We start from the raw sequence: 14,895 nt of genomic DNA, 5'->3' as shown, positions 1-14,895 counted from the left end.
AATATGTTTTGATTTACGCTCCTTCCTTAAAAGTGCCTGTGGTGATGTTACGGCTTTTTTATATAACAAAGTTAAACTGTTACAATATTTAAAATACCTACTTAATTAGGTAACAAAAAAGGTCAATGCCAAAGAGATTGCGTCGTCCAATATCTTTAGTAAATGCTAATTTTTTAATCAAGCTTTAGCTAACAGAGGTGCCAGCGAAATGAGTTCTTGCGTTTTGCTGTACCTACAAGAAAATAGTAGTGGCAGAGACATCATTTTCTATTCTGACAATAAACTGCACTCTTCAGAATAAGAAAAAACTAATTACCAGCATAAAATATATCTAGCTAGGTATATGCCATTGGGAACTTGGACATACCGACCGCTGGATTGTAGGTCTTACCAAAAAGACGTTGATTCTATGCATTCACCAATAGATTGAGCAATCTATATACCTATATAAAAGAAAGTCGGGTTAGTTACACCATTTATAACTCGAGAACGGCTGGACCGATTTTTACGATCTTTGCATTGCTAGATTTGTCTCAGCCCCGAATATCAGAATAACTATTAAAACATCAAAAAAATCACGGAAAAAAATGTGAAGAAAATTCATTTTCTCATACATTTCGTATAGAGCGGTTTTTTGATGATATCTCGAGAACTGATTGACTGATTTCAATGATTTTTTTTGTTCTTCATTTGTTCGTCGTTTGTTGTTCGTTTTGTACGTCAAAATCGAGACGGAACGCTTCACTTTCATTCGGTTGAACCAAGCCAAACTACGTTCGGAGGAGTATATTCATTTACGCGATGCAATCAGCACCGAAGGAGATGCAGCTAATGTTGGTCGATTGACTATTCTACTGGCGACGTACATTGGCAGCCCGCGTCATATGCATGAATATGCGCAATATGCAATGACATAATATTAGGTATGTTCGTCATTACGGTCGTCCAGATCTATTCATCACCTTTACGTGCAATCCAAAATGGATAGAAATTGTTCAATTGCTGCCTGCCGGAATGGCAAAAACGAGGCTTACCGCATGCACACTTTTTTTTTTGGTTAGTTGAAAGAATTCGACCAGACCAAATAGATGACATCATATGCGACGAGATTCCTGATCCCGAAACCGATCCAGACCTGCATGATGTTGTAATTACTAACATGATTCACGGATCGTGTGGCGCCATCAATCCCCAATCACCGTGCATGATCGACGGCAAGTGTTACAAGCGTTATGCACAAAATTTGACGGCGGAGACTATCACTGCGAACGATGGTTATCCACTATCACCCGATGATAACGGTAGAACCATCACAACGAAAGTGAAAGGAAATGATATAGTAGTCGACAACACTTGGATTGTTCCGTATTTGCCACTTCTTTCCAAAACATTCAAGGCGTATTGCAACGTGGAGTATTGCAATTCAGTGAAGTCCATCAAATACATCTGCAAATAATATGTCACCAAAGGCAGCGATATTGCGGTTTTTGGTGTTCAAACTCCCAATACCAATCATAAAATCACACACTATCAAGTTGTCGATATGTGAGTTGCAATGAAGCGATTTGGCGTATTTTCTCACTCCCCATTCATGAACGTCATCACACCGTTATACATTTGGCGGTGCATCTGCAGAATGGTCAACGAGTTTATTTTAATGCATCGAATGTTGCTCAACATGCTGAAACACCTCCAGCGACAACATTGACCAGTTTCTTTTCGATATGCCAAAACGATCCGTTTGCACGACCGTTGCTCTACTCTGAGATGCCACGTTATTACACTTGGAACGCTTCATCGAAGAAATTTCAATGTCGGAAGCAAGGCGATGCAGTTCCTGATCATACGGATGTGCGTTTTGCTGATGCTCTTGGTCCCATTTACACAGTTCATCCGAAGATTGACGAATGCTTCTACTTGCGGTTGTTTCCGGCGGCGGTGCCACTGCACCACACCAAGACCAGGGTGTCGTCAACACCCCGGCAGAAAATCAAATCCTTCATATCCTGGGTTTACGCGCCGTCCGTGCATTACCTCTATGCTACAAGGTGACATACTAATTCCGATAAATTTTAACTATTGGCCTTTTTAATATCTACTCATCAGCGCTCTTAAAAATCAAGCTACTCGTACTTCACATACGATATATTGAATATGCAGCGACGATATTAAACCCTATCGGGGCTCGCGATCTATGTGACTTCGGACATCGCAAGAAATTATTGAGATATTGAAACAAGAAAAATATTACTTTTTCAATATAACCAAATACTTGTCAGAACCTAGAGTTTTTTGAAAAATTTGATCCCATAATTAAATAGGTGGGTTCATTGGCATCTTGAAAGATGCAGTACTATTAGTGCATAAGAATATTGTGAGGCGACTTAAAGCTGTCAAGTTTTTATCTGTCTTGCAATTTACCGAAAGGTTACATAATTAAGTAAAGTAATATAATAATAATGCTGGATTAACAAAATGCCTAGATGTATTTTTAAACTTTAATGGATTTTAGTTTTGTATTATTCCAATAATTGAGTCGTTATTTGCGACTCGGGTTTCGCCTTTCGGCATCTTCGGGCACTGTGTATACTCACCAAAAGGCAAATAAACACTGACAACGAATACTATTATGCCAGCGCTCCATTGGCGAGCCAAAAGTCCGACGACAATAAGTCTTCAGATTTTTCTACGTTCTGCTACTGGCCAACAGACGTTCAACGAAACGAGTATATAATTAATTTGACGAGTAAAACAGTCGACTTTGACAGCATAGATAATATACGTATATCTGACAGTTAAATCGTGATGGCGTTAAATGATACCGACGTTTTATGTTTTTTGGGTTATTGGGTGGCAGATAATGTAATAACGAAGCAAAGGGTACAAAAATACTGGGTGAAACATTGGATAAGGAAACGAACGACATTATCCCACACAAATTTAATACGAGAATTGCGTTTGCAACCGAGCGATTTCCGCAATTATTTGCGAATGTCGGAGGATGTATACACAGAACTGTATAATTTGGTCTCCCCATTTATTAAAAAAAAAAATACTATGATGAGGGAAGCTATTTCTCCTCATGATAGATTATGTGCAACCCTGCGATTTTTGGCTGCCGGCGGAACATTCACTGACTTGCATTATAGAACTGCGATTGGAAGACAAACTCTGGGCAAGATAATTCCCGAAACTTGCCAAGTCATCATTGACGTTTTGAAAGGAGAATATTTCAAGGTGTGTATTATATTATACGTCATCTAATAAAGTTGGGCAAATTTACAAATATATCATTAACAAGTAGACATTGGTTGGTCTTATAAAGTGAACGTTTAGTGGATTGTTTTACCTATATAAATCATAGACGGCAACATCATAAGAATGGCAGACAAGATGCATTTGAGATAGGTATATATATAGTCACAAATAAGGCCATCGTTGACATGCTAAATATTCAATAGACCATTAGAATGCTGTACCTAGCCAGGACTCTCCATAATAGGCTGTAAGCAAGCTGCTTAATTATTCCTGTTGAATGTATTGTAATACTAGTCATATTCTTCGAAAAGCAAGCATGGAATTTGATTTCTAAATGAGGCCACATAATAATATAGGTTTGCTAACATAGCTCAAATACTTACCATTTGTTGTATCGCTTAAGCTAAGGTTTATAGGCATAAAAACAAACAAAAAAACAAATATTTTTACAAGATATTTATTCATACAAAAAACATTAATTTATTATACCGGCTTTTGTACATTTTTGCTTAATATACGATAAACTGGTTGAGTATGAACAGTAGTTGCTGGCATTATTTTGTCACTTTGTCCCATAAAGGCAACTTCATGCATCAGCTTCTCGGCCAGCAATCTTTGTCCCTGTGACATCGATCGTAGTTTCATGGCCATCATTTTGCCAAAAACATCAAATTCATCTTCAGTCTTGCTTAGTTTGTCGGTGATTAATTCTAACACTTTGTTGGCGCTATCATTCGATTTTTTTCGTTTGAACGATGGGGGTTCTGGTGCTCTATTGAGATTCGACCTTGGAGTAGTCGACAACGTGGATGTTGAAGGCGAATATTCCATCTGTAAATAAAATGTTGATTATTTTTTGTTGCAGTTCCCTGATACGCACGAAGAAATGGAGACGATTGCAGAAGAATTTAATAGTAAATGGCAATTTCCAAATTGCCTGGGCGCAGTTGATGGGAAACACATTGCAATCGTGCCACCTGCAGGCGCCGGCTCCCACTTTTATAATTACAAACATTTCCACAGCATTGTTTTGATGGCGATTGCAAATGCTAATTATGAATTTATTTATGTTGATGTTGGAACAAATGGACGTATTTCTGATGGAGGCGTACTGAGAAAATCTGATTTTTTTCAAACGTTTAGACGAAGGCAGATTAAAAATACCTGCACCAAAAAAACCTACTGCTAATTCTGATGCACTGCCATTTGTTTATATTGGCGATGAAGCCTTTGCATTACGTAACGATTTCATAAAGCCGTATTCACAAAGGCAATTTTTATCACAGTAAAAGAATATATAATTATCGGACATGCAGAGCCAGGCGAATTATAGAAAATGTTTTTGGCATTTTAGCTGCTAGATTCCGCATTTTTCAAGCTCCAATAAACATGAAAATTGAAAATATCAATACAGTTGTATTGGCTTGCTGTGTGCTGCACAACTTTCTTCGTCGCAAATCAACACATACTTATACTCCTTCTCATGACCTTGATAGGGAAAATCCTGAGACAGGTTTAATAGAGCTCGGACTGAGGTCACAGGACACCTTAGCGCCTTTGGAAGCAACGACTAATCGGAACTCGACTGCCAATGCTAAGAAAGCGCGAGGAGATTTCGAAAAATATTTTAATACTACCGGGGCTGTCACATGGCAAGAAAGTATGATAAGCAATAGATAAATTAAACCAATGTAACAATTTAGTTAAAATGTTTTACCTCAATACAATCTTCGTTGTTTAACGAGTTGGAGTAACTCTCATCAGGAGACATGTTTTCCAAATCGTCCACCATGCTGGATATTGAGCTCGATTCTGTAAAACAAAATGTAAATTGTTAAAATACAACATAATACTCAAACTTGTTTTTTATTATCTCTCCCCTAAGTACCCATTCCTTCATACGGTTAATATTGATATTGGTATAATTGGTGTAATCCAGTATATCGGGTATTTTCAAAATGTGTTTTCCGCTGTATTCCTCATAACCAAACTGTACCATTAATTTTGATTGATGATTGACGATTTATTGATTGTCTCTGAAGGAACCTAACTCGAGCGATTTTTGATTTTATGATCATTTCTTTTCTTCTTCTTTCGACCATGTCCGATCATAATATGGACCTCCACGGAGTGGAGGTTTGTATTGACAGATTTTGTTTTTACGAGAAATGGATGTCAGCCACTTGCTCAACATATTAGGTCCATACTCTGACTCATACACAAATTGAAATTCAATGTGTACTTGTCAGACCCAGGATTTGAACCTGGGACCCGACCACGACTCAATAAGCCGCGCTTCCACCGCCATGATCGTACCTATATATTATTATTTCTTACCTACCTCAGCAAAGAATAAATAATTTTATTGTGACTAGAAATGATTCATAGCTGTATGTTTTAATTGCTTAATAGTAGCTAATCTAATGCGATGTCACTTTCAGAGCTACGACAATGTCATAGTCTGCACGTGTATAATAAATAGCTTTAAAGCATTCCCTCGTACCTATATATTATTATTATTTATTACCTACCTCGGCAAAGAATAAGAAATTTTATTGTGACTAGAAATGATTCATAGCTGTATGTTTTAATTGCTTAATAGTAGCTAATCTAATGCGATGTCACTTTCAGAGCTAGGTACGACAATTTCATAATCTGCACGTGTATAATAAATAGCTTTAAAGCATTCCTACGTACCTTAAGTCTTAAATAACAGACGTTGGCCAGCAACCAGCATAACGAGCAAATAAAGGGAATGCGTCTTCTTCGCTCTGACGCGAACTGGCAATAATTATATATTATGGGTTACAATGATGAACCTCATATTAATGTAGTTTCTTTGTGCGAACCGGTGCCACTTATTATGAATGGGATAGTGTGAATAAAAACGATTAAAACCAAATAAGTTTCCAATTTTCTTTATTTATCTATAAAATATAATACATATTGTTACTAAATACAGTTATTAACCAAGCTATTGACATACCTACTCAGCAGGTTGGTACCTTCCACTTGTCAAACGGCTAACAATGTTTGGTTCATTCATTCAAAACAAAAACTTCCGTCGGCTGACATTTTATTTAGACAGAACCAAGTCTATTCTCGTTGTACATAACTATTATTAGCATAATAAGGCAAACGCTTAATAATTAAGAGAAGCATGCATAGATTATTAAATAACACCAATTTACAGGCATAAACGAAAATACGAACAGTTGTACATTATTTTTGTTATTTATTGACGTCACACGTATAACGATTCAATTCAGGAGCACTTGATAGCAATCTTGTGTACAGAATAGATGTGCAGTGGCATCTAGTGCAAAAATACGAAGCTTGCACACATTTATATTTTTATAAAAATTGATGTTTTTTGAAATGAATATAAAAAATATTAAAATATGGATTAGTAAAAATCTCTTAAGTACATCATAGAAAACTTATTAAACAAAATTTTAATAATGCCTAAATAACATCACCCACGCTGGCCGAGTGGCTTAAATGCCGGCCTATAGAGTCGAGGGTCCCAGGTTCGAATCCTGGGTCTGGCAAGTAAACATATTGTTTTTCAATTTGTGTATGAGTCAGAGTATGGACCTAATAGGTTGAGCAAGTGGCTGACATCCATTTCTCGTAAAAACAAAAATCTGTCAATACAAACCTCCACTCTGTGGAGGCCCATATGATCCTATTAGGATCGGACATGGTCGAAAGAAAAGAAATAACATGACCATAAAAAATATGTACCTAAGTAATAATAAGATGGGGTCCTTTGACAAATTCACATGTTATAACATTTTTTTAAATTTGTAAGTTTATCTTGTTTTCAGATACACTGTAACGTAATTTATTCAAGTACCTTAGAATAAATACGTTTGAACATTTTAATGGCAACACTTTGCCTCGGAAATTAAACGTTGTTAACATGGCAGACTGCAGCGGAATCAATCTTTAAGTTGGTGTCACCTGCGCGTGGGACGCGATTGCGTGCGCGTGGATCGTGCTGTTATATACACTAATAATACATCACACCTATTTAATTTACAGTGCTATTTGATTATAGCATCATATAAACTTTAAGCTTTTAAAGTAATATAATATAAACATTTATGCACCCACTTGAACGTGTCAACTTAAGTAATATTCAAAGTGATCTCACAGCATTCAAGTTACCATCTAAAAGCAGTAAATTAACTAAAATAACGTCTTGCATCAAAACGCACACTTGCAGAAATAAATAAGATAAAATATGTATCCTTTTATACAAATAACACTTCAAAGTGCTATTAAGGAAATCTCTTGACAGATACATCTTTCTCACCCTCTTTCAAAATACTGACACGAGTTAAGAAATGTATTTAAGTAATAATTACTAATATTATTTACGAGGCCGTGCAATCCGTTCCCACCTTTTGGGGTAAACACATGCACACAAATATGTTGATTTAAACAGATGTATCATTATGAAATGGCTCTCACGCTTTGCAAGCTTAGAGATAAACCAGAAAAAGCACTTAACTGGTAAACATCAAATATTATTTACGAGCTTCTGTTCAATACTTGAAGTAAAGCAATTTGTTATCTACATTAATTGCACAAAATGTGCATCTTTTTGGGTTAGGTATTCAGATCTTACACACTCTTTAACCTTTTTGACCCGAACTAGAAAACTTACAAACCATTATTAGTGTTATTTATTGTTGATGTAAGTAGATGTGATAATGAACACCTGCAGAATCGAATAATGTCATAAATGTTATTTCTTGTTAATGTAAAAGCATATATCATAACGGACACGTGCAGTCTGTTCAAGTCAAAAACCCATTAAAGAGAATAGTATAAAACCTCAGAGAATGTTACCCCTGTTGTCTTTAGTCTCCAACCATAGTACTGTACGTAACTTATGTCTGTCAAACACTTTGTACTAAAATTATTACTGAAATAAATAGTAATGTCTTACTTTACGTGAAACACTATTTTCTCCGCTGTGTTCACAATCAATTACAAACGCTCACCGCTCAAGCATCCTAAGAAGGTAAATCTCCTGACAAAACTACCTTCAAGACGTACAGTCTATAGCCGTAAAAGAAAACTGTGAAGAATTACATCAAGGAGATTCACAGAGTGTCCCAATTCTGGTAAGAAACTTAAGGAAGGTTAATATCATCAAACCATACAGGACCTGCCAACCCAGATCTCCTACTCTCTTAAGCTACTCATCACTGGGACATAACAGTACGTCAGTCAACATCCGGAGTGCAACGAGGACAGTCCAGTTTTGAACGAGGTGCCGGGTTTCGGACGCCTGGCCGCCCCAAATGGCGGACGCACTCAACCGGTATTTATTGTATGACTTGTCTAGAGGATTAGATTCCTGTTTTATTAACTTTGTAATAACTCCCCACAGAAGCTCTAGCTTTGTTGTGTTAGGCATGGCATTTGTTCGATTCAAATTGTAACTCTTTATTACTATACTTTGGCGGTTGATCCGCGTGTAACTTGTTGCTTCTACTTGTTTCAATAAATTTCATAGTGTCCGATCTCGGAACGCATTTAAACGATTTTATTATTTAATTCTTGTCCTGATATGTCCCGTGTATTGAATACGGTGTTGGAGGAATCTGGGCAAGTGGCGCCCCTTTATACTTTACACTATAAATAATTTAACATTCTTAACCCGAAGTACTGGAACCTTGAGAAACTATTTTGAACGTACATCATGGTATTCACGACCCTCAGATAAGTAGGTATTATTTCTTACAGGGATGGGGATTCATATGCTATACCGCGGTTTGTTTTATTTTGAGCTATTTCGGATGTTATAACATTGTAGGTACACACATGTATTTTAATATTGCTAAAGCATGGGTGGTATTTAGAACGTTACAACACATTTATTAATTATTACAGTAGTTGATATTGTAAATTATCAAACAAATGTATATCGCCTTAAACCCTGCGAAACCAAACCATAACAGAATATACTTTGTCAAAAATACTTATCTATCTATAAAATATCTAAAATTATGACATTTAATCATACATAAAATAAGATATTTTAAAGATAGAATAATATTTTTATCGATTATATTTTGGTTTGGGCAGGGCATGTGACTTAAAAAAAAAATTAACAAACAACATGTGTGATATGTATTTCTAATTCAACGAAAACAAATAAATGGACCGAAAAAGTGTGCACAATATTGTCAGATCGCCAAACAAAGCTATGAACCAGCTTACCCCAAAATGGCCGTGCGTCTTGAGCGTCGTGGGTTTTAGGTACAAATCCTGGGTCTGGCATGTACACATATTGTTTTTCAATTTGTGTAGGGTCAGACTATGGACTTAATAGGTTGAGCAAGTAAATGACATCCGTTTATCGTAAAAACAAAATCTGTTAGAGGCCCATGTGTTCCTATTAGGATCGGATATGGTTTAAAAAAAAAATACTAGCTTACGGTAGTGGAGTTCGATACACTTCAATTTATGTCACTAAGAACTAACGTGCACTTACACCAATCCAAAATACACTAAACAACAAACGAGATTTATTAGAGCAAGTGGGTTTGAAGTATTCAAAAACTGTTTTTAACACAGATTATGTCTGTTAATATTATGTCGCTATAGAATGGGCTACAAAAATATAAATTGTTTTCGTTATCGGTTGATGATAAAAAAGACGTACGCACGTTCGATCTCTTCTCGACTGACCATTATTTGAAAGTCTTTACTACAGATACTGTATCCTAGCTAATTAGTGAACGGGTAGCTAACGCCTTTATTTGAATAGTATATTATATTGAAATTATGTCCCAAAAATGCGGATTTTTTTAAAAATAATAAAGAAATATGCTACCAGAAGTTATTCATGTGTAATTATATCACATTTATATGGCCTTGTCTGAATACGCCAATTAGGGTGGCTCTAATACAATAGATAAATTCCTACCCACCTCACAATTTGACCCTTGCCTGGCGCGACAAATAACGGTCGTCATTCATCAACCGTGCGCATATAAACACTTACCTACGCTAAGCCGTCAAGTGCCACGCACCCGATGACCCAATGAATAATACCGACCGAAACTGATTATACGACCAGAATTGACAACCAAGCCATGGAGCCAGCCTCAATAGCATAAAACGTCAGTGCCAGGCATCCTAGACACACCGTCCCCTCTCAGCATCCGAATCAATCCTTCACAGTTTACAGTTCACTGAAAAGCACAGTCAGTGTCTTTTACAGACAATTTGCATGCGTATAAGAATTACACTTAATGGCTTTTCACCGGAATGAGTCCTTTCATGTAATATTATCTCATTAAAAGATATGCATGGGTAATTGCATTTATCATAATAATTATGTAACTGACTTTTCACTAGAATGAGTCATTTTATGCAATTTCATGCTACCAGATCTAATGCATGAGTAATTATTACATAAATCACATTTAAATAGCTTATCACCAAAATGAGTCATTTTGTGTTGTTTCATAGTACCTGACTGTATGAGTAATTTTATTTATCACATTTCAATGGTTTTTCACTGGAATGAGTCTTTTTATGCAATTTCAGGTTACCAGTAATTATAATTTAAGTAGCTTTTCACCAGATTGGGTCTGTTTGTGCATTTTCAAGCTTCTAGACGTTTTGCATGAGTAATTACATTTTTCACATTATGACTTTTCACCAGTATGAGTCATTTAGTGTATTTTCATGCTACTTGATTGTCTGTATGGGCATTGCACTTATCATATTTAAAGGGTTTTTCAATAGAATGAGACATTTTATGTTGTTTCATGCTACCAGACGTCGTGCATGACTAACTGCATTTGTCACATTTAAATAGTTTTTCATCTGAATAAGTCATTTTGTGTGTTTTCATGTAACTTAATTGTCTGTTAGTAATTGCATATAACGCACTTTAATGACTATTTAATGGAATGAGTAAGTTTGTGTCTTTGTAAGTGACTTGATTGTCTGCATGAGTAATTGCACTTATCACATTTAAAAGGTTTTTCACTGGAGTGGGTCCTTTTATGCAATTTCATTTGACTAGACGTTTTGCATGAGTGATTGCAATTGTCACATTTAAAGGGTTTTTCACCAGAATGACTCATTTTGTGATATTTCATTTGACCAGAATGTATGCAAGAATAATTGCACATATTACATTTAAATGGTTTTTCACCAGAATGACACATTTTGTGTGTTTTCATGTGACCAGACTGTATACATGAATAATTGCACTAATCACATTTATATGGTTTTTCACCAGTATGAGTCATTTTGTGTGTTTTCATGACACCTGCTTGTCTGCATGAGTACTTGCACTTATCACATGTAAATGGATTTTTACTAGAATGAGTCATTTTGTGTGTTTTCATGTTACCTGAATGTCTGCATGAGTAATTACATATATCACATTTAAACGGCTCGTCAAAAGAATGTGTCATTTTGTGTGTTTTCATGTGACCGGATTCTCTGCATGAGTAATTGCATTTATCACATTTAAATTGCTTTTCACCAGAATGAGTAATTTTGTGTATTTTCATGTGACCTGACTGTTTGGATGAGTAATTACAATTGTCACATTTAAATGGTTTTTCACCAGAATGACTCATTTTGTGTTTTTTTATGTCACTTAAATGTCTGCATGAGTAATTGCATTTATCACATTTAAATAGCTTTTCACCAGAATGAGTCATTTTGTGTTTTTTCATGCCACTTGTTTGTCTGCATGAGTAGTTGCATATATCACATTTAAGTGGTTTGTCACCTGAATGAATCATTTTGTGTTTTTTCATTCGACCAGATTCGTTGCATGAGTAACTGCATTTATCACATTTAAATGGCTTTTCACCAGAATGACTCATTTTGTGTCTTTTCAAGTTACTTGACTGTCTGCATGAGTAATTGCATATATCACATTTAAATGGCTTGTCACAAGAATGTATCATTTTGTGTGTTTTCATGGTACTTGACCGTCTGCATGAGTAATTGCATTTATCGCAGTTAAATGACTTTTCGCCAGAATGAGTCATTTTGAATGACTTCATGACGTGACCAGGACAAAATCTTGAAAAATGACCATCGTCACAATTAACCAGCCTTGCAACGGAATCGGTCGTTTTCGCAATTGTGGTTTTGTGTATCGCTTTGTGATGCAACATGAGGTCGAACGATGAAAAAAAATCAAAACAGATACTGCACACAACATTTTCTTTATGAAACGATTTTTTTTCCAGTTGTATAACAGCCACTAATAATTCTGTGATTACCATATTATTCGATTGAACAATATCACGTTTACTATTGTGACAGGCGACATCTTTGTACCTTTTAATATATTCTTTGAGTTCTTTCTTAATGTCGTGTTTCTCTATATGTAGGTCTTCGTTAGACGCTTGTGCTTCAGTCACGTCCCAAGACGATACGAGACTCGCAACATTGGCTGGTACAGTGCTTCCAGCGATCATCTAAAAAAAACATTTAAAAGAATTATTAATTTTGAGATTTTTAAATAACAGTTCATTATAAGTAAGAGATCTAGGTACAAATATTAGACACGGCAAATGTCGAATACAGTCGGCGAGATGATACAAGTAAGTTTAGCACATTGATTATTGATAAATAATACAATAACATAACGTCAAAATTTTACTAGGTAGAGCAAATGAAAAAGCAAAATTTAAATTATTCTCAAAACACACCAGAGATGTATCAGACTTATAAAAAAGTTAATCCGTCTTAATCAATAAAAATAAACAATAAAATTGAATGACAAGTGAACACGACAAGAACTCTATAGAACAGAGTTAGCGAACCCTTTTACGTACGCGTGCCAAAATTTTCCTGTCTGACGAACCGTTTTTTACAGGGAAAGAATGAAAAATTAGTTTTTAAGAATTCTATTGAAAGGTTTCAAAATTACAATAAGAGTTTCTATCTTTCATCGTGTTCCTAGACGAAGGCATATCTTTTATTGTTTGAATATATTTTTCCTTGTTTTGAAATTTATCAAAAAGGTCGTGGGAGCATTTTAACCACGCTTCTTTTATATCGTCACTGTTCTGGCAGAAGACACTAATTCGAAAAAATGACATATTGAGTTATTTATACTAAAATTTTCCTTATTTCAAACTTTACCGTCTGGAAGCCTTCTTAATTTTAAAGTTATTCTTTTTACGATTATTTAATAAAGTCACATGTATTCCATTTCAAACATTATTACAACTTCAAAGTCAAATTATTACTTAAAACAATATTCTCCAGTTAGTGTGTTCTGCCAGAACAGAGACGATTTATTCCGCATAACTGAACGGTTTTCCATTTTCACTGTCTGTCAGTATTACTACTACTAGCTCCACCAAGTTTTTGTTTCTTATTTGGTACAGGCATTTTGTTGGTACTAATTAAATTGTTTGTTACTGTATTATAGCTTAGTTCTTTACACACAAAATGACACCAGAATTGCTGCGATCAGATGAAGCATTCTCTCGCTACACTGTTCTCAAGCATTAGAAGTCGGTCAAAATCAAAAGTTCGCGGATTGGCTATCTCCGCCGCCTGATGAGGTGAGTGCGGTAATATTATGTGTCATGCATAAAGCATTAAGCGCGAAATGTTCAATTATATATTTACATTAAACATAAATTCTTGAAAAGTATTTGCCTATTATCTTTTTCAGTCATTTATGCACGGGTTTCGTCGGTTCCGTTTGCGCATAGATTGGTAAATACTATTGGTGAAAATAATATTGCAAACTATAGAAAATACGCAGCTATGTCGTCATTATTTTTTAATCGTATATATAAGTACTTACATTTATTAGTATCACTGTTTTGTATTTTTTTTATTATTATATTAAGTAATATTTTTTTCTCTTTAAAACAGTCGCGTGTTATAGGTTCACCATCTCTGCTATAAAATAATGATAAGCAGTGGGAGTCGCAGTAGAGGTAAGACTACTTGTTGACGGCTAGTTTCCGAATGCTTAGGCTTGTTGCTTGCGGAGTGATCGATCGATTAAAACCAACTGTGGTACTGGGTGGTGTAAATTGGTACCTACATAATCTACGTTTTTACTTCGAATTTTGGAGTCCCGAACATACTTCAATTTAAATCAAGCACAATTTTAAAAAGCTTGACATAATCATAATTATTAATAGATAGGTACTTTTATCATTTTATAAAACGCGTTTTCTATCAGAAACTGCGCTTTTTCAGATCTTTATTTCCATTGTGCACAAATTAATTATCGTAAAGTCATTAAACACTTTCTATAAACCTACTCCATATATCATAATCACAATTATTATTAGGTACTAAAAAACTATTAAAATCTGAAATAAGCACACTGGTGTAGGTATGAATTGTAACAAGAAATAAAAATGTATAGGAAAGCTTATTCATAAAATAGAAATAGTTCCAGGTTTAGTATTTGTTCAGAGTTCACCTTTACTAAAATACCTATTGCAGTACCTTTACTTAAATAGATTAACAACATAAGACCTAAAGATAACCACAATTAACACTAGAAACGAATCTTGACAGTGTAAAGCGCTTAGTTTCAAAATTGAGCGACCGTATGATCAAAAGGGTCAGACCTTATCAGACTAAGAAGACTGGCCGTAA

The 14,895-nt window shown here is 35.2% G+C and overlaps 1 protein-coding gene across 1 annotated transcript in view; it reads right to left on the bottom strand.

Annotated features, from left to right (window-relative positions):
• Positions 1 to 10,465: 10,465 nt before the first annotated feature.
• LOC147077266 (uncharacterized) overlaps positions 10,466 to 14,895 on the bottom strand; it is a 38,101-nt gene continuing 33,671 nt past the window's right edge. The window contains exons 7-8 of the mRNA XM_085941037.1: positions 12,598 to 12,737; positions 10,466 to 10,475 (exon numbers count right to left, since the gene is read on the bottom strand). Of these exons, the coding sequence (XP_085797163.1) occupies positions 10,466 to 10,475; positions 12,598 to 12,737 (150 nt within the window). The remainder of the gene's footprint in view (positions 10,476 to 12,597; positions 12,738 to 14,895) is intronic.

This window comes from Rhyacophila brunnea, unplaced genomic scaffold (genome assembly GCF_057557595.1).
Source record: "Rhyacophila brunnea isolate RB1 unplaced genomic scaffold, BYU_Rbru_1.0 scaffold_13, whole genome shotgun sequence".
Classification (NCBI taxonomy): Eukaryota; Metazoa; Arthropoda; class Insecta; order Trichoptera; family Rhyacophilidae; genus Rhyacophila; species Rhyacophila brunnea.
This window is presented reverse-complemented; position numbering and strand designations above follow the sequence as displayed.